This window comes from Dryobates pubescens, chromosome 10, assembly GCF_014839835.1.
Source record: "Dryobates pubescens isolate bDryPub1 chromosome 10, bDryPub1.pri, whole genome shotgun sequence".
In the NCBI taxonomy this organism is placed as follows: domain Eukaryota; kingdom Metazoa; phylum Chordata; class Aves; order Piciformes; family Picidae; genus Dryobates; species Dryobates pubescens.
In genome coordinates this window covers 5,047,354-5,065,108 of record NC_071621.1, presented here as the reverse complement: position 1 = coordinate 5,065,108, position 17,755 = coordinate 5,047,354, and the positions used below count along the sequence as shown (strand labels likewise).

At 42.7% G+C, this 17,755-nt stretch overlaps 2 protein-coding genes across 4 annotated transcripts in view; both read right to left on the bottom strand.

The window, feature by feature from the left end:
* DHRSX (dehydrogenase/reductase X-linked) overlaps positions 1 to 15,938 on the bottom strand; it is a 192,876-nt gene extending 176,938 nt beyond the window's left edge. For both annotated transcript variants that reach the window (XM_054164798.1, XM_054164796.1), the window contains exon 1: positions 15,634 to 15,938. In XM_054164798.1, coding sequence (XP_054020773.1) covers positions 15,634 to 15,745 — 112 coding nt within the window. In that variant the 5' untranslated portion in view covers positions 15,746 to 15,938. The remainder of the gene's footprint in view (positions 1 to 15,633) is intronic.
* Positions 5,591 to 15,749, bottom strand: ZBED1 (zinc finger BED-type containing 1). 2 transcript variants are annotated; one of them, XM_054164795.1, is made up of 3 exons: positions 15,634 to 15,726; positions 14,955 to 14,997; positions 5,591 to 8,531 (listed from the first exon to the last, which is right to left on the bottom strand). In XM_054164795.1, the coding sequence occupies exon 3, from the start codon at positions 8,478 to 8,480 to the stop codon at positions 6,393 to 6,395; it is 2,088 nt and encodes a 695-aa protein (XP_054020770.1). In that variant the 5' UTR covers positions 8,481 to 8,531; positions 14,955 to 14,997; positions 15,634 to 15,726; the 3' UTR covers positions 5,591 to 6,392. The 2 variants fall into 2 exon arrangements, with proteins under 2 accessions (XP_054020770.1, XP_054020769.1); XM_054164794.1 differs by lacking the exon at positions 14,955 to 14,997 and having other exon boundaries at positions 15,634 to 15,749.
* Positions 15,939 to 17,755: the final 1,817 nt, after the last annotated feature.

Genomic DNA, 17,755 nt, shown 5'->3' with positions numbered 1-17,755 from the left:
ATACAAGAAACAAATTTGGTGACAAAGCCACTGCGTGCATCCCAGAACACAAATTCACAGCAAAGTGGATTGCCATCCAAGACAGAGAACTGTGCATTGTTTGCAAATGCACTTTCTTTTTCTCTCACACACACATGCCCCAATAAAACATGTTTGAGGAGGTGAAGGTTTTCTTTGGAGCACATTGGATGGGATTTTTCTGGTATGAGCTTTTCTGATGCTTACTTGACATATACCTTGTTATGACTGTAAATTCCTATCACTGTAAACCTCACTGATGACTCATCAGGGAGGAAAAATATATATAACGAAAGAGAGAAGGAAACCTTTCAATTGCTGTGTTCATAAAAACAGTGATAAACAGAGACACAGAGCCTCTCGAACTTAAAAGCAAAGTAATATCCAATGGAGAAACAAAAGGTCCTCATTCTTGACTGGAATTATTTGGGGACAATGACACATTCAGAAAATTGTAAGCAAGCAAAGAAAACTTCCATTTAAAAAAACCAAACCTTATTCTGCATTTTCAGGAGAAACACTGTTGAGCATGACATCATGCACATGTAGCTACAGGCAAATACAGCCGTACTTTTAGTGTGCTAAGTAAAGCAAAGAGATTTTCTCTAAAGATATATCTAGATAAATGTATGATACACAAATAGTTACAGACACATTTTAATCAGTCTTTTGCCTAACAGCATTAAAATAAAGACAACATTTCTCACTTGATTTATTTCATCCTGTCTCCGCTGTACATAAAAACAGGACTACCCTATCACTTCTGACAGTTGAATGTGTGTTTACTACTGGTCATGGTATTTATACCAATAAAACCACTGTAAATGTTATCCCAAAAATATCTATCAAATAGAAACTACAGCTTCATCCACTACAGAGATGTTTTTATTTGAATGCTACAGAAGTTTTCCATGTCAACATTAAATATGTAACTATTTGAATAATCACAGTATTTCCCAACTTCAGCCTAGAGCACATGTTAAGATATTTACTTTAAAAACTCAAATAACCAGAGCAGCAGAGATTCTGTTTCTACCCTGATGTGCAATAAAGACTACTATTGCTTATTATGCCTTTGACTCTGAGTGCATTTTCCTAGCTGTGTCAAGACTGATTCTCCAACATCTTCTCCTTTATGTAGGCAATTTTGGTCCAGCTGAGCAGTATGTTCAAGTGTACGACACTCCGAGGGGAGGAATTGCTAACTCTGCCTTTTCACAGCATGGCAGAAGCACTGCAACCCCTGTGGAGTGGAATAAGCACCTAGCTTCAACTAATTTTAAAATGAGTTTACCTACTCTCAAAGACAAACCTCTGTAAGAGAAGAAAAACATGCCAGGGAGCAGGGTTGCTCCTCCCTGCTGCTTTCACCCAGCACTCTGCCCAGACATCACCAAGGAGGGGAGACAAGATAGAGAGGAACTGGATTTTTCAAGGTGAAGTCACTTGAAACACATACGAAATGCAACACATGGAAACCAGCACACATATGCAAGCAGTCTTTTCAACAGCTCTGAGAAAAGACACATCTGATCATCACTTCAAAGCACTGCAGATGCTGGCATCACTTTTGTGAACACTAACATTTTCTTCTGGCAGCAAGGGAAATCGATACAACCCTGAACATAAAGGTCAGTAGGAACGCTCAAAAAATGTAATATTAACATTTCAGAGTCTGAGGAACTCGCATTTGAAAACAGCTTCTGCAATGGCCTTTGCATTTTAAAAAGACATAAGTCAAGTTTTACCTCTAAAAAAAAAGATTTTAAAATACAAGGTAAGCTGAAAGGCAGTGTTTTGTTGTTTTGTGCTGTGTTTTTGTTTCGGTTTTTGGTATTAAACTCAATTCTCCTGTGCCATTTTAAGCCAACTGCAGAGGCACTGAAAACGACTGTAGAAGCAGCAAAAATCTATTTAATTAATTGTGATTGTTCCATCTAAAAGAAATAACAGCATTACACAACAACTGCAGGGATGTTTCGAGACTCCAGTTTAAATATCACGTTATTAAACATGCTACTGATGGCGTATCAGTAGTAGGCAAATGTAAAAACACACTGTATCTTTAAGTTCTCTCTACAGCACCACTTAATTGTCATTAAAAACAAAATTTGTGTAATTTCCCTACTTCCCTTAAAAATAAAATGTCTGAAATTTAGTAGACTAGCAATTTGCAGGAAATACAGCGAGACAGACCATAGTCTTGTCTGGAAAAACAACAATAAACAAAAAACCACCACAAAATGTAACAGACCAGAAGCCAAAGCAAGAGTCTTCTCTGAAGTCAAAAGCTAGACTACATAGCACTGCACCACCAGAACTGAGATCACATCATCCTCTGAGGACACTCAGAAATGGAGACCACTGAAAGGAGTATGGCATGCGGATACTAAAATGCAATTATTCTAACATGAAATTTCCTTTACACCATTGTCATAGAATATACAAAATACATTATTACTGTGTTCAAATCCACATGCTTCCCCTTTTTTAAAAACTACACCCTCAGGCAGCCCTTCAAGATATCACAAGAAAAGGATAAACTCATGAATTACATGTGACTTTAGAAGTCCTACAAAGTATTACAAATAAACAATTAGTTGGTTGGGTTTTTTGGTTGTTTTTTTTCCTTTTAATATTTTCTGTCTCCATACACATGTGCCTGTAAAGCTAATTGGACCACCATGACATTAAAGAAAACCCTCCAAATACACTGCTGCAACAGAAAACTAAAATAAATAAAAAAAGAAACACCCTCTTCATAAATGATCCAGCACCTCAGTCCCTTCATTTACATAGAGGCATTTCAGACATAGCTTGCTGGAAAAAGTTCAACTTTTCAATTTCAGTTTGGTTCAGGATTTTCCTTTTGTCTTCACGGTAACTCCAACGGCAGGGAGAGATGAAATATGTGCAAGAGTTGGCTAGTCACACAAAACTCTCTTTTTTTCACATTAACCTTAAGAAACCTTTCCTATCCCACTGAATTTTAATGCTGAATTGGAAATACTTTGCTGGTAGCAAAAAGTAATTACTCTTCTTTTGACATAAAGTACATACTTTGGAAGCCCGTTTTAAAAATTCACTTTTCCAGTATGAAAGCACTCAAAAGCTGAAGTCCCTCTCTTGCCCCTCCAAAAGATGTCTCAACTGTACCAAAGAGAAAAGGAAAGATTAGGTTGTGGATTCAAATTAGCTGTCAAGAAACACAAACATAAATCTGACTTAATAGCTTAATTTGGAAATGTGTTTTGGGCCCACCCTTGGCAACACCACCAGGGTTTAACTCATGCTGTAGCAATATTTAAAACAGCTCTGCAACTTTGTTTCTCCACCCAACTCAACAAGAGAAAATTACGTTGTTAAAGGAAAAACACCACGCTCATTTAAGTAAGAGAAACCATCTGAACTGACATTTTCCGGTTTTTAATCCAAAAGATTTGTACAGCCTTTTATATACATATATAAGTTACAGGATCAAAAGGAAAATAAATGCATAGCTTCAAAACCTTAGAATATAACCTCCCCTTGGTGTGGAAGAGTTCAAAGTCATAAAGTGCTGCAGATATGAACACACATCAGACAAATAATTCAGTAACTAACTTATTCTTCTGATTTATTTAACAATATTCCAGGCTTAGAACATTAAATAAAAATCTCACAGACAATGGGTAGGACAAACAATGGCTTTGTTCTTTTTTCTTTTTTTTTTTTTTTCCCCTCCCTTCTTTTTTTTAAAAAGAATGCTAAGATACATCAATAGAACAAACTACAGTTTTATTTTGGATACCAAAAAATAAAAATAAGCTGGAAGGAAGAGATTAGTGCATTGCACTGATTTCAGAAAAACTGCTTGTAAGCATCACTGCATACATTTAGCCCTAGAAAGATGACAATGGAATCAGGAGAGGGATGCTATCAAGAGGGGTAGGCTGAACGCAGACCTGGAGATTGGTGCTCAGGCCTCTGCCTTGGTTGTGAGGTTGAATTCTGCTCATGTAAGGGAGGATCCTCATGCTAGCATTTGTGCAGCACCTCAAGGGCTGGCAGTGGTGGCAGCAGGTGGAGGTGGTGAAAGCAAAGACAGTCAGCACCAGCTGGTATTCAATGGACGAAAGAGCCAAGAGGTCTTCCGGGCAGACTGCCGGGATGTCACAGGAGCTTAGGTAACATTAAAAAGGGTTCTGCCACATTTAGCTCCTTTCCATAATTTGATTTTGATACCTTCAAATCCACCTGTGGGAGTGTAGGCCAAGCCTATGTTTTGCACCTTGGACAATCACATACACCTCTTCAGTGGACAAGGAGAGTAGCAATATTCGATGGGATTCACTGCACGCATACTTCCTACAAGCGCAAATTAATGTTCAGGGGACCATAGAGTGCAAACCCCATCTTACTGAGAGCCACACTACCTGTTTTTTCTCCTGGGCTTAAATATGCCAGGTAGCTCACTACTATTTACTTCACTGATCCTTTAACCTCTGTCCTTTCTCCTTGTTCACTCACCCATTCCCAGTATTCGCAAAGAACACAGAGGCCTCAAACTTCCAAAACCTGTTAAACCAAAACAAACAAGCAGTTGGGACAGTAGATTGAATTGCATCCTTAATTCCCATTTTGTTACGTTCCTCCTGGCTGGGTCCTTTCTAAAACCAAAGGTCCATATGGGTACCACTGTGATGAAAAATAACAACTTTCTTCCTCCAACACAGTAACAGCCTCTCTCCTAAAAGACTGTGCTCAAAGTAAATTGTAGACTAAAGCCAAGACGTGAGGTAAGACACCAGTTACAAAAAAAAATCCTAAGCAAACCTCGATTGTAACCAGAAAATGCCAAGAGTCGTCCTCTGCAGCTCAGGGGAAAATGCTGGCTGCCATGTCACTCTGTGCCATGCACAAGCTCTAATCTTGTTTATGACCTGCAGTATTTCACAGGAGAGGGAGGGTCTGGGGTTGGTTTTCTTTCATTTTTCTTGTTTGCCAAGTTCTCAAAAGGGCATAAAATACAGGTGTCGAAACACAAAGGGAGCATTTACAATACACAACTAATCTGAAGCAGTACTAAACCAGCAGACTGGGACTAAAGCCCACTCTAAAAATTGCATCAAGAGACAATAAAAGTTTTTAAGCACTAACATAATACAAAGCAATCTTAAAGACTCACTGAATACATGTGGGGAAATGGGGGGGTGGGGGGTGTGTCCCCCTTCTCTTAAATACATTTACATAATATTAAAGCTCTTTCTTCTGCTTTTCCTTGCCAACAAAATTTTTTAGGTACCCTGGGCAAAGTCCCCATTTAAATTAAGAGGTTAAGGATTTTATAGCATTGGACAAACTGTCATATGTGCAGCTCATGTGGATCGCCCCACTCTCTTCTTCCCTTCCACCCTGTGTTGAGGGACCTGACGCCTTGCTTGCTTTACACCTGATGGCATCAGCCATAACACGAAGCAAAGGTAACGTACTGCTGCCAGACCCCACACACTTCCTTGCCACTTTTTAAAAGCACAAGAGAGACTACAATCAGGGCTTGCCTAGACACACACACACAAATAAAAAAACAAACAAACAAACAAACAAACCCAAAACCAAAAGCAAACAAATTTTGCCATTTGGCTGCTGCAGTTAAATGGTAAAACTGGACTACTGTGGACACAGCAATACCAATTTAGACGTGTTTGTACCATTTATACCACACTGGAAAATAACTTATCCCAGTACAAGTGCATCCACAGTACAGCCTATGCCAGCACAGTATCAGTTAAAATAATACATTAGTCCTCTAATAGACAGAATTATACCAGCTGACCTTTTCTAGCACAGACCAGTCCTAAGACATGAGGTAGTGAAAATCAGGCTCAAGATGTTTTTTTTATTCCGTACCGTTGATATACTCTAAAAATATTTACTGCTCAGATTTATGGATTTTAAAAATGTTTTAAAATCCAAAATTTAAAGCTAACATCCTGAGTCACACAGGATTGTGGAGGCATAATGTTAAAAATTCCTTTGTTAAAGCTCCTAATTCAGGAAAATATTTTTATGATAGAAAACACATAAGCGTGTGTTTGTCTCCCACAGTAGCAAGTGGAAAGGTTGCACACAGGTAAGTGCTTTCTGAAATCTGGGCCACAGTCAGAAGTCACGGTCTTTGTAGAATTTATTTCCTCAATTCATTTCAGTGCTGTTTAGTCACAACTCATTCACGTTTTAAGACAGTGGGAAAAACACAGACAATGGAAGTTGAATTAAGTTTCATACAACTGTTCAATATTTACAGCATTCATAGCATAAAACAGAAGTATTTTTGGTAACTTAAGACAAACACCTTTTTTGTTGTTGTTATTAAATGTACCACAGCAGTCCTGTTAAACAAACCCACTGTCTCGGATATTAAAGAAATTGTTGTTTACATTTACTGAGTCATTTAAATTAAAAATCTGTTCCTGTTCCAAACCCCACTCTCCTTCATCTTCGTCCTCTGGTTCTGCCTCGGACCCATTCCGACTGTTTTCGTACAAAAAGACCTGTTCATCCACATGAGCTGGGGCTAATCGGTTTCTCTTTGCACTTACAACATTAGCAGAAGAACCAAAAAGGCGTTCAGGGAAGACCCTTGTGGCCATAATACACCAGTATTTTTGAAGAACCTTTGGTAAAACTGGAAACAGTGCTAGTCTGTCAGACCACCATTTCAGAGGATCTTCATTTAAACCAAGGACCTTTTGAGACTTGAAGTTGCTCAACTCCTCAACGATTTGAGCGTGCCATTCCTCCTGGTCCTCCACACCTCCTGTCTGGCAAAAGATCTCTGCGAGCATGTTGTTGATGACACTGGTAGGAGGAGGAGTAGAGGAGATGATGATTTTTTTCACAGGCGGCTCTTCTGAAACAGTGAAGAATTTCTCTTCAGTCCTAAAAGTATTTTCTTTTACTTTCTCCAGCAGGCTTTTTGCTTCTTCCACCACTCTGTTTTCAACCTGTTGCCGCTCAAAGGCTGAAAGAAAAGGCAGTTTTTTGTAGCGAGGATCCAAGAAAGTTGCAACATTGAGAAACATGTCTATCTCAGGTGCGTGCTGGTAGGTGGTTGACAACTCTTTAGCAATCACCTCCTTTGCCATGCTGATTTCTTTCAAATCATTCTCTTTGATGTTCAGGGTAGTATTCAGAAGCATGTGGAGAAGTGGCTTCACCATACTTATCATTGGGTACTTTGAAGCAGACATCATCTCTGCAACCTGCTTGAAGGGCTGCAGCAGCTCCACCAGCCCCTCGATTGTATTCCACTCACTGGCTTCCAGCATGAGGTGATGGTTGTTGCTGTCCTCAACGAGAACAGCTGCAATGACAAACTGTTGCTCCTTGAGGCGCTGCAGCATAGCGAGTGTACTTCCCCACCAGGAAACACGGTCACTTATCAGCATGCAGTGGAGGATGTTCTGCTGCTTCTGCTTCTCACTCAGCATGTACATTGCAACAGTAGATTGCTGGAAATACTCCACCAGCTTTCGGCACCTGGCAAGGAGGCTGCAGAGTTTGGGGAGCTGAAAAGCTTGTTGTATTCCTGCATTAAAAGTGTGCCCCAAACAAGGCATCTGTACGGGAATATCTAGGAGAGAGCAAGCTTTCACAATGTCTTTACTGTAATCTGTTGTAGCACCAAAGACTTTTGTATTGATCCCCCACTCAATGAAAGTTTCATAAAGGACTCGTGTAATAGTTTCTGCAGTATTATCCTCCGGTACTTCAAATGTTTTTAAACACCGTGAGTTCACAGTCAGGCAGTTGGCAGGAATGCTGCTGAGAAAGTGAACTGCGATGGTTACGTATGACCTGTTCTGGTTTTCACTCCTCCACAAGTCTGTGGATACGCCACACCACAGAACCTCAGTAAGCTCTTTCAGCACAATTTCTCTAATGGCATTGTACTTTTCAGGAATAGCTTTTGTACAGAAGTACTTCCGGCTTGGAAGTTCATACCTGGGCTCTGCTGTTCTCAAGAGGGCCTTGAATGTGGGTTCATCAACAATAGAGGCTGGATACATGCCCTCACAAATCAAGCTGATGACTGCAGATGTCAGCTCCTGATGCTTTTTGTTTTCATAGTTCTGGTACGTCTTCATGATGAGGCTATCCTGAACAACCTGCTGCGAGGACTCTGGCTTGATTTTTGAGAACGCAGTGGCGAAGGCTTCCCTCATTTGCTCAGTGTTACTTTTCACAAATTCACAGAATTCATCAGGGTGATTTTTCTCAAGGTGGTAGGAGAGGTTGGACGTGTTTCCTGAATAGGCAATCTGTGCCATGCAAATACGGCAGTAGATCTTCTTCCATTGCAATATGCATCCTTCTGCATTGGTATCAAACCCAAAGTACTTCCATACTTTACTCTTTGCTCTTGGGTGAGCCACTAACTTTAGGTCTGATGGGGAACCTTCTAAACTTTTATTCTCCATTGCTTCTTGGCCACCGTCCCACCTTTTGATCCTTCACTCATTAATGAGTACCTGATAAAGGCAGTAAGATAAAGATACAATGAGAAAGCACAAGTTTGACCACACTTAACTATGTGAAATCAGTGTTTTTGTGAATGTATCAAGAAACCTACCTTACTAATTACATTTGCAAATTTAAAGATGAGATTTGCAGGAAGTATGACCTACAGGAAGCCCATTGGAGTGTCAAAAATAATAAGTATTATAATATACCACAGTCTGTAATGAAACTGAGCTAGAAGGCTTGAATACGTCTTATTTCCAAAACTATGTAATTCTGGGTAGAGAACATGCAACCACCACCACAGAGTTGATACATTATTGTCACACAAACTGGTCATCTGCTACAGCATTCTCCTATCTCTTAAGTTATATTAGGGCTAGACCAGCATCCTCTTGCTTAAGAGTTACTGAACTTCAATGTTAATATTTATTTCAATTGAAATCTGATACTGAGGGAGCAAAGGTTTTAGTCTTTGATTATTCTGAGAGAAGTTTTGTTAGCTAAATCTAACTCTTCAAGCATTTTCTTTAAAAAGAACCAACCCAAAAACCTGTGATGCAAATTGGGGTACTAATCTGCTCCTCTGAAATGCTACCGTATTTTCTGATTGAAATAAAACCTTTCCTGACCTTTACTTTCTGAAATCAAAGCCATCCCTCGAACTACCAGTTCACAATCATGGCTCCTGGAATAACAGTGCACTATAATTACAGGAAAAGCAGACAGGGAATAAATGTATACTAATAAATGTTATTATCTACATCAGCTGGAAAATAATTTTGCTGCATTTTCTTCAAGAGGCCACAGAAGTCGGGAGGGGGTGACACTCTGGAGATAAGTATGGTAATAAGGTAAGACTTGGCAATCTGTACCTCAGTGTCTGCAAAGGAAAACACTTCCTGTGGAAGCCACATGTAAGAACTACTTGAGGCCTGCAGCCAGCACCCACTGGAGCTCATTTTGCTATACCAAAAACACAAGCCACAGCACAGCATAACTGCTCACTGACATTTCTCCATTTATTCCACACCACCAGCCAAGACACTATAATAGCAACAGGGCCTTTTCTGGGGACCTGGCCAGGACTGGGAAGGGGAAGGAAGCCCACAAATGAAACATGGATGCAACCTCCTCAACAAAAACCCAGAAGAGAGATGAAGATCATCAGGAACATCCCTGCAGCCATCCTGAAAGCAATGGCATTGCTCTTCTGCTCATAATGAGCAGCACCTGCACCCAAGCCCAGAAAACCCCGGGGTGGTAAGACTGGCTTGCTGGGGGAGGAAGAAACAACCTTTGTCAAACTGCTCCAAGGGAATATCCCCCCAAAGCATATGCATGCAAGCTTCTCTAGTGTGCTTTCTGATGTTAACAAATATTTCCAGTAAAAGATGTTTTCAGTCTGAACTATTGCTGGTATTTTGCAGCACTTTCTGAATGTCTTGAATGAAAACCTAAAGACATATTTACCATGACTAAACATACTTATTTCAACACAGCTGTTGGTTGAGAAGCTGAATGAGAGATGCAAAGCAAGCGTTTCATTGGATTTGTTCTGAAGTTTACTCCTGGGTGTAGATGTTTTATTTTTTTTTCCCCTAAGGGGAGAATGTTTTGACTACTAGTATGCCCTCTACTATGATTCATGCAGTGCCTTTTAAGTTGCCAGGATAAACTATTGATTCAACATGGTAATGCTGCCTAATTCCAAATATGTGCACATTGGTGCACAAAAGCAGCAAGTATGCAATCCCACAAAAACTAATGATTTTGAAAGACAAAGTGGTGTAATGTTTAATTATGTAACCCTGTCATGGCATCAGACTGCACTGACAAGAAACGTCACATCAGTATGTATTATTACTGCTTTTAGATCCCTCCATTTTAATCCATGCCATGGTGTCTCAATGAAGTATAAAGGCTCCTGGTATTTCATTACATTTTTGCTTCCTTTGCAGTTCTGTGGCAATTCCTGAAAGCACTGTAATAAAAGAGTTGATGCATCTTTAATACTTAGTTAATATGTCACACATTTTATTGTACTTTTTATTATAAAAAGTTCATCACTGACTGATAAAATATGAATTATTTCAGAGACAGAGTGTTACAGACTCACTCCATCCTTCATTCTTATGTGTGTTACAGCTTTGCCACCATTTTTAGTTGGATCTGATACTTGGCGATTATGGCAGAGTAGCACTGCCACAGTCAAGGATATGCCAACGTAACACAGCCTTTATTACAATGCTGTAAACCACACCTCAGCTGTCATAATAGCTCAAGTATAAACTGTTGAACATCCCTGGCTTTCCTCAACTGTTATACAGCATAACCGACACTGTGGAAAAAAATCAAAACCACGCCTCTTGTTTTAGTAGAAGAGGTACATTTTTCCTCTTTCAGTGAAACTGTGTTCACAGCCTTTTCTTGGCAAAAACTAGAGTAGCTTCAACTCTGAGCCAAAGTGAGGACAACAGCACCTTACAGAATTAAACCCATTGGAAATTAAGCACTTAATTGCCTTTGGGAAGTGCTGTAGCTTGTTACAAGGGCAGATGATGGAAATGCTCTCTTTTAGCTTGCCTAACTTTGCATGATAAAAAAGACTAGTGCTACTTTGGTTTGCTGAAAACCCTTCCCCACACAGAAGCCTCAAGGCTACAAACGTGCCTTTCCCTTTCTCCCTTGAATTCCCACACACATTGAAATAGAACACGCACTTTGAGACGCTGCTGTTTTCCTCACTCCTTCCATGCAGCCGGCCAGTGCCACCAGCTTTTTTCAGGCTTTTACGGGCCTACAGGCAGAATCCTCTGCTGGTCTTCCAGCAAACTCAGCTGCCATAGGAGGAGAAGGAGAAATGGCTTAGGTTTCCTTTCCTTAGCACCTCATCCCTGCTCTCCCTGGGGTGGGCTGTGCTGCCTCTCAGATCTGTAACTCCCCTCTCCAGGGCAGAGCTTGGGTCATAATATTAGAACACCAGCCATAACACACATTGCAGAGGGCAGCAGCGCTACCCTTGCACCAGGCAGGGCTCCATTTCCTCAGTGACAAAGAAAACGGTTCAAAAACAATGTGACATTCAAGACTGTGAAACCAAGCACAGGAATGCAAAGAAACGTGGGGTGTGCAGCCACCCTGCAACCTTAGCTCTGCCCCCTTACGCACAGACAGCAATGGTACCCTCTCTAATTACATGGTAGGTATCACTGTCGCACAATCCTCACCTCATTCAGCACAGGGGCAACCATAAAATGAGTGTTTCCTCATTTCTGAAACTACCTAAATAACTCTCTCAGGCTCACGCATGGGGAAGAAGGATTACTTGTTAGTTGCTACTTTTATTTTTGCATGTCATCAATCCTTCCTACCTGCTCACTTCTCTACCCACCTCCGGATGTTTTACAACCTACAGCTTATACAGCTTTGAGCAGGAAGTGCTCAGTCTACCATTATGCTTTATCCATATAAAGTAAAAGCATGTTCCCAAATTAATATTTCATGATTAATTATAAAGAAATTTGGTACAAATGAGGACACCAAATAGCTAAAAATTGGGGCAAACAAAAAATATCTATGACATTTCAATCACTTTTAAGAATAGGAGCAATCATGAAGGTCTTCTGAGCCTCAGCCCCTTACAACCTTCTTCAGTGCCAGTTTTCCACACATCACAGGTATCAAACTAAACCACAATTACTTCAAAACTGTAAAATGTTTAGCATTTAGTCTTCCCCTACCAAATTTCAATGAAATATGTAGAGTAGGAAATGCAGAAGGAAAATGCAAATAAATTCCTTGAGAAGCTTTGTAAATACCATAAGAGATAATGATGATGATGATGATATGAACCATTTTTATTGTCAGTAGGATGACTTTCAGTGGCCACGTTGCCAATATTAACATCCTGGTGTCATGATTAATATTAGTTTGCTTTTTAACAATCCATTGATCAGATTTTTGTTTCAAGAAAGTTTTATATCAAGATCTTTACTCATGCAGGGCTTCCTTTTTCCCTTTCCCATTAATTAAACATCGTTACAAAAAAAAGAAAATCCAAGTAGTAACTTCTAACAAAACTACTAATGGTTTAGAACACTGAACACTAACAAAGCTCATGCTACACATAGGCAGTCATACTATTCATGCAATTAGTAGTTGGAAAAATGTGTTCACACAAGTTAAACATCAGTTCCCCTTTACTTCTGCATGCTAATTTTAGCTAGCGAGGCAATAACTGACTGCACCCCACTTACCCTCCCAGCTCTACACTTTCCTTCAAGATTAGAATTTCAGACCAATTTCCCTACTGTCTAGTAAAGGAAGTATTCACTTCAAGAGTGAATATAAGTTTATCTTTTCAGTTTGCAACTCAACACAATTACCAAGTTTTTACACTGAATTTCTATTTCAGAGCTCAAACTGCCCTCTTTCCCCCCAAAAAAGAGTCTCGAATACAATCTATAAAAGTTATACAAATCCCAGCAGGATGTGACAGAACAGATGGCCACTTTTAAAAGCCATGTGAAAGCACATGTGCCAAGACCATGCAATTTTGACTTAATCAGTGGAAAGGAAAACTAAACTAATTCGGTTTACTTGGACTTAAAATTCTAAACACTTCTTGCAAGAGGGCTGCACTAACACCAGATCCCCTTGCTCACCTAGAGGTCAAGGACAAGCCATTGGGCACCCCTCTGTCTGAAACCCTCTACAGCAGAGCTGCACCACTGCCACATGAAAAGTAGCAATTGTGATGGTGGAACTGGGGCTAAGATGTGATCAGAGGCATGGCTGACTTTGCTGCCCTGCTCTGCCCAGCCTCACTTTCCCCCTCCAACTTCTCCCTGGGAAGGTACCTTGACAACAAACCACCAATATTTGTGAGAGTTACAAACACCCCCTCAAAAAGAAATAGGAAATTTTTAACATACACACATCTCTAGATTACTGTCGGAAAAGTTACTTGGCAATTTCTGACAGCAAGTGTAGTTTACTGATCCAGGTTTTAATTAAGCTTGTTCTAAACAACGTTGGTGATTTTTGTGGCACTGATGTCACTATTTAGAAGTTATTATGGAAACAAGGTTAATCTGGGTAAAAAAGTTCCCACTGACAAGCTGATTCAGTTTTTAAGCAATGGCTGGACACAGCAGATCTAAGCAAGGCAGCAGGTAACTGCCAAGAGGCAACTGTGCACAAACAACTATCTGAGGAGGAAACTACTTGGAAGAAACCACCTTGAGTTAGGGCTGACAAAACCAAAAACCAACACCTTCCACATCTGTCAAATCTGCCCTGGTCTTACTTAGGCAGCTGACATTTCTCGGCTTGGATGTCCATTGCCTTCCTCTGGCATTTCCAAATTCAACACTTTTTGTGCTGTTTTAATAGCAGCAGCTACAAACAGCAACAGAACACTCGGGTCACATTTTCATCATGCTATTTCTCTTTGGTTAAAAAAAAAAAAGATTTGGAAAGTGTTACGCACCCTAGGCACAATACCCAGCTTTACTCTGCCAAGAAAACTAATGCTAGAAAAATGCTCAGATTACTTCAAACTGCATACACATCTACCCTTACTTGTCACCAAGATTCTCTCATTTGTTCAGTGCTTTTACCTCTGTCTTTTGAGAACATAGAAAGATGAATCCCAGCCTATTGCAGAAGTATTGGGAATGAAAAAAAAGCAGACAGAACACTCCTCAAGGAAGCACAAATATTCTCTGTGTGGTGGTGTACTTGTCACATCTCTTCCCCAGTGCTTTACATATTTTCTAAAACACTTTTCTCATCTGTCTCATCTCCTTACTGAAACACTATGCCCTCTCAAAACTCTTTTTCTTCCCCTGTTTTTTCCTCTGGTTAAGACTATCAACAGAGCCACAAAGACTGACTTTAAGCAGCCAAAGTTAATAGGCACTGACTTGCATGAAGTTTTACACTCAGCTCTGATGACACCCTATGCATCTGTCTGCACTCATAGTTCACTGGATGTTTATAAACTCAGAAGCACTTCAAAGGCTTCAAGAGGAAGAGGAAACTGAAATCTTTGTTTTCTGGCGAAGTCATAGTTTCCTCCAGTTAGTATTAAATATGATGTCGACCCACATCGGAAAAGTGCAAAAACGCAACTTATCCAACAAATGACTAATCTGAAACCCCTTGGAGAAAACTTCAAGTGTCACTCACTGTCAACTTAAGGGCGAGCGACTGCCTGTATCAAAGACTAAGCTTTTAGAGCGCAGGAATTTTCCCATCCCGGAGCGGCCGAGACACGGTGTCTGTGGCCCGCGGTCCCAGCTGCCCCGGCGGGAGGAGGCCGCGGCCGGCAGGTCCGGTGGCGGGGCGGGGGCACGGAGGGCGGCGTTGGCAGAAGCTCCTGGGCAAGCGGGAGGCTGCTCGTCGCTACCCGCCTTCTAAGCACCTACCTGGACTGAGGGAGGCTGGGCCCACGCGGCTCTGAGCCGAAGTCTGAGGCGAAATTGCCAGAAATGAACAAAAAAAAAAAAAAAAAAAGGAAAAGGAGAAGCGGGAACCCCCAGCCCGCAAAGCCCCCACGCCGCCTCCCGACCGAGGCCCCAGTCAGACCAGCGCGCAGCCAGGCGCCCGTCCCGGGCCCTGCCCCCCGCCCCGCCCCACCCTACGTCCAGGGGCCGAACGGGGCGGTTTGGGATGGGACCTGCTGCTCACCGACAGCAATTGGGCGGGGCCCGGTGTGGCGATAAGGGCACTCCGCCAGCCACAACACTCCCAGGCCGCTGCCTTCAGGCAGCGCTGTGGGCCCGACCTACGGAACGGAGTGGGTTAGGAGCCCAGCGGCAGACGCCAGGCCCAGGTCGGAGCCACAGCGCAGCCTCAGCCCCTACCCTACTGCGGGGAAGCGGCGCGGCCCAGGCGACCCGCCGCTGGAGCCAAGGTCGCGGCTGTCCTGCCTGAGCTGTCCGGCCAACCAACGGCTGGGCCGCGAGGTCTGGGCCCCGCTTCCCTGGAGCGCCAGCGCTGCCACCCTCCTTAGGGTGGGCGGGAGAAGGCGCGACAAACTTTCCCCTTCTCTGCCGCCCCCCGCCCTGCACCACCCCGCCCCGCGGCGCCGGCTGCGGTGCTCACCTGGGGCCGGGGGGCAGCGCGGGTGGAGGCGGCGGCGCAGCTGGTGCAGGATGACGCGGAGGCCGATGTAGTACACCCGGAGCAAGGGCACCAGTACAGACAATAGCGACATGGCCGCCTTTCTCCCTGCGGCAGCTGGCTCGGGACGAGGAGGGGAAGGAGCTCGGCGAGCAGCGGCGTTTGGCTCTCCGCCGCGGGGCCAGGCCGGGAGGGATGTGGGGGGTGCGCGGGGCGGCCCCCACAGAACGGAAGGGAAAGCGCCGCCGCTGTCACAGCAGCGCCCAGGCGCGCCGCGCCTCCCGCCCTTCTGGGCATGTGCGGCGGGGGAAGGGCTCGCTGCGGCCGGCGCGCAGAGAAGAGGGGCGGCGGCAACGGCGGGCCGACCAGCCGCCGGCAGTGGCGGGGTGGTGGCTCGGCCGTCCGACGAAACGCCTGGGGAACTGGAGAGGGGGCGAGGCGCTATGCGCTCCGAGGCGGCGTGAATCAGCGGCGGGGGAGTGAGATAGTGTGACAGGCTGCCCGAGGAAGCTGCCAGGTTTTGGGTGCAGCGACTTGGCTGCGAGCAGTCAGCAGTGCCTAGGCAGTGATGAAGTGCACCGTCCTGTCTCCAAATCCTGTGGCGGAGCGCTCGGTGAGGTAGCTCACGATCTCCTTTCTTTCTGGCACGGGTGTGGGGATACAGCTGCCGAATCCCAGGATCGTTGCGTTTGCAGGTGAAAACACTGACATGGTTATGATTTAGCAGCAATTTAAGATTGATTTATTTATTTTGAGAGGTAGATCAAAAGGTTGATGTTCAACAACACTTAATTATTAACCAATGTAAAGTGATTTAGTAGAATATAATCAAAATAGCAAACTACAGATTCAATAATGACAAGATTCACACTCACTACAAGGTATCCTCAGTCGAGATATATATATATATATGTATGTATGTGTGTAATATGCATAGATATAACCACAAAGCATACAAACGCAGAGTTATTTGGATCCAGTGGAATATAGATACCCCCACTGATGAAAGCAAATGTGTATATTCAAACACAGGGGTAGAGAGGTGGATGAAAGAGAGGCTGCCTGTCGTTAAAATTTTCCCTCTTCTTGAGTTTAAACACAGTGCTTCATCATTCTTAACAGATAATAATTAAGTCTTGAAGTCTGATTTTGTTCTGGCCCTTCCCACAATTTGTGCCCGAAAGACATCTCACTCAGGAGATACTGGACACAGCTCTCTGTCATACATGAGAGGTCAAAGAGTCTCACTTTAAGATCACTGTTTATAGGGGCCAAGATAACAGATTCTCATCAGGTATTTTTCCATTCTGTCAAAACATTTGGGTATTCAGCCAGTTGCTGACTTTTGAAATTTGGTATCACCCCCCTGTTGGCTAAGACCCAGATACAAATGTACTAGGTTATCACAACCCAGATACAGATGTACCAGGCTATCAGGAGGTGGTTAAATCCTGAGTGATACGAAGACCAGTACAAGATTCAGTGAAGTCGGTACCCAGCATACCAGGGAGATGCCTTAGTGTTCTGGTTTGCTGTCTTTTGCAATCCATGCCTGATTTAACCTAAGTTGGTTCATGGCCTAGGAAAAAGGGGGCAGGGGTTCAAACTACATCAGTTCTCAAGTGAGTTTTGAGTGACAGGCAACTCTACCACCCTAATCACTCGGCCTGGGCCTGGTCACCTTGGACATCTGTCAAGCTTACTCTTCATGGTCATAACTCTGGCAGTTACAGATGCCCGTTTTTCCAAATGCAGCTTTATGTATGCCTTCCTACATGAAGGGCTTATTTTTTTTGATCAGCTTGATGAATACATGCTTTAACTAGTGTAACACATGATTTACTTCAAAAGTTTTGTGTTACCAGTTTTAAATTCTTAGCCTTATTTTTAAAATGGCAAGTACTCTCTGTGCAGAAGATCACATTCTATCTACCAGTTCTGGTAGGTGGTTGGGTTTAGCTACAACAAATGCAACATCTAGTCCTGATGATGTGGTTTTCATTCACAGAACTGGAAGCGTTTCATAACTGCAGATGAGCCTCAATATTGATGCAAAGCAAAAAATAGTAGCAGTTGTATTCAATTTCAAATCCTTAGGTATCAT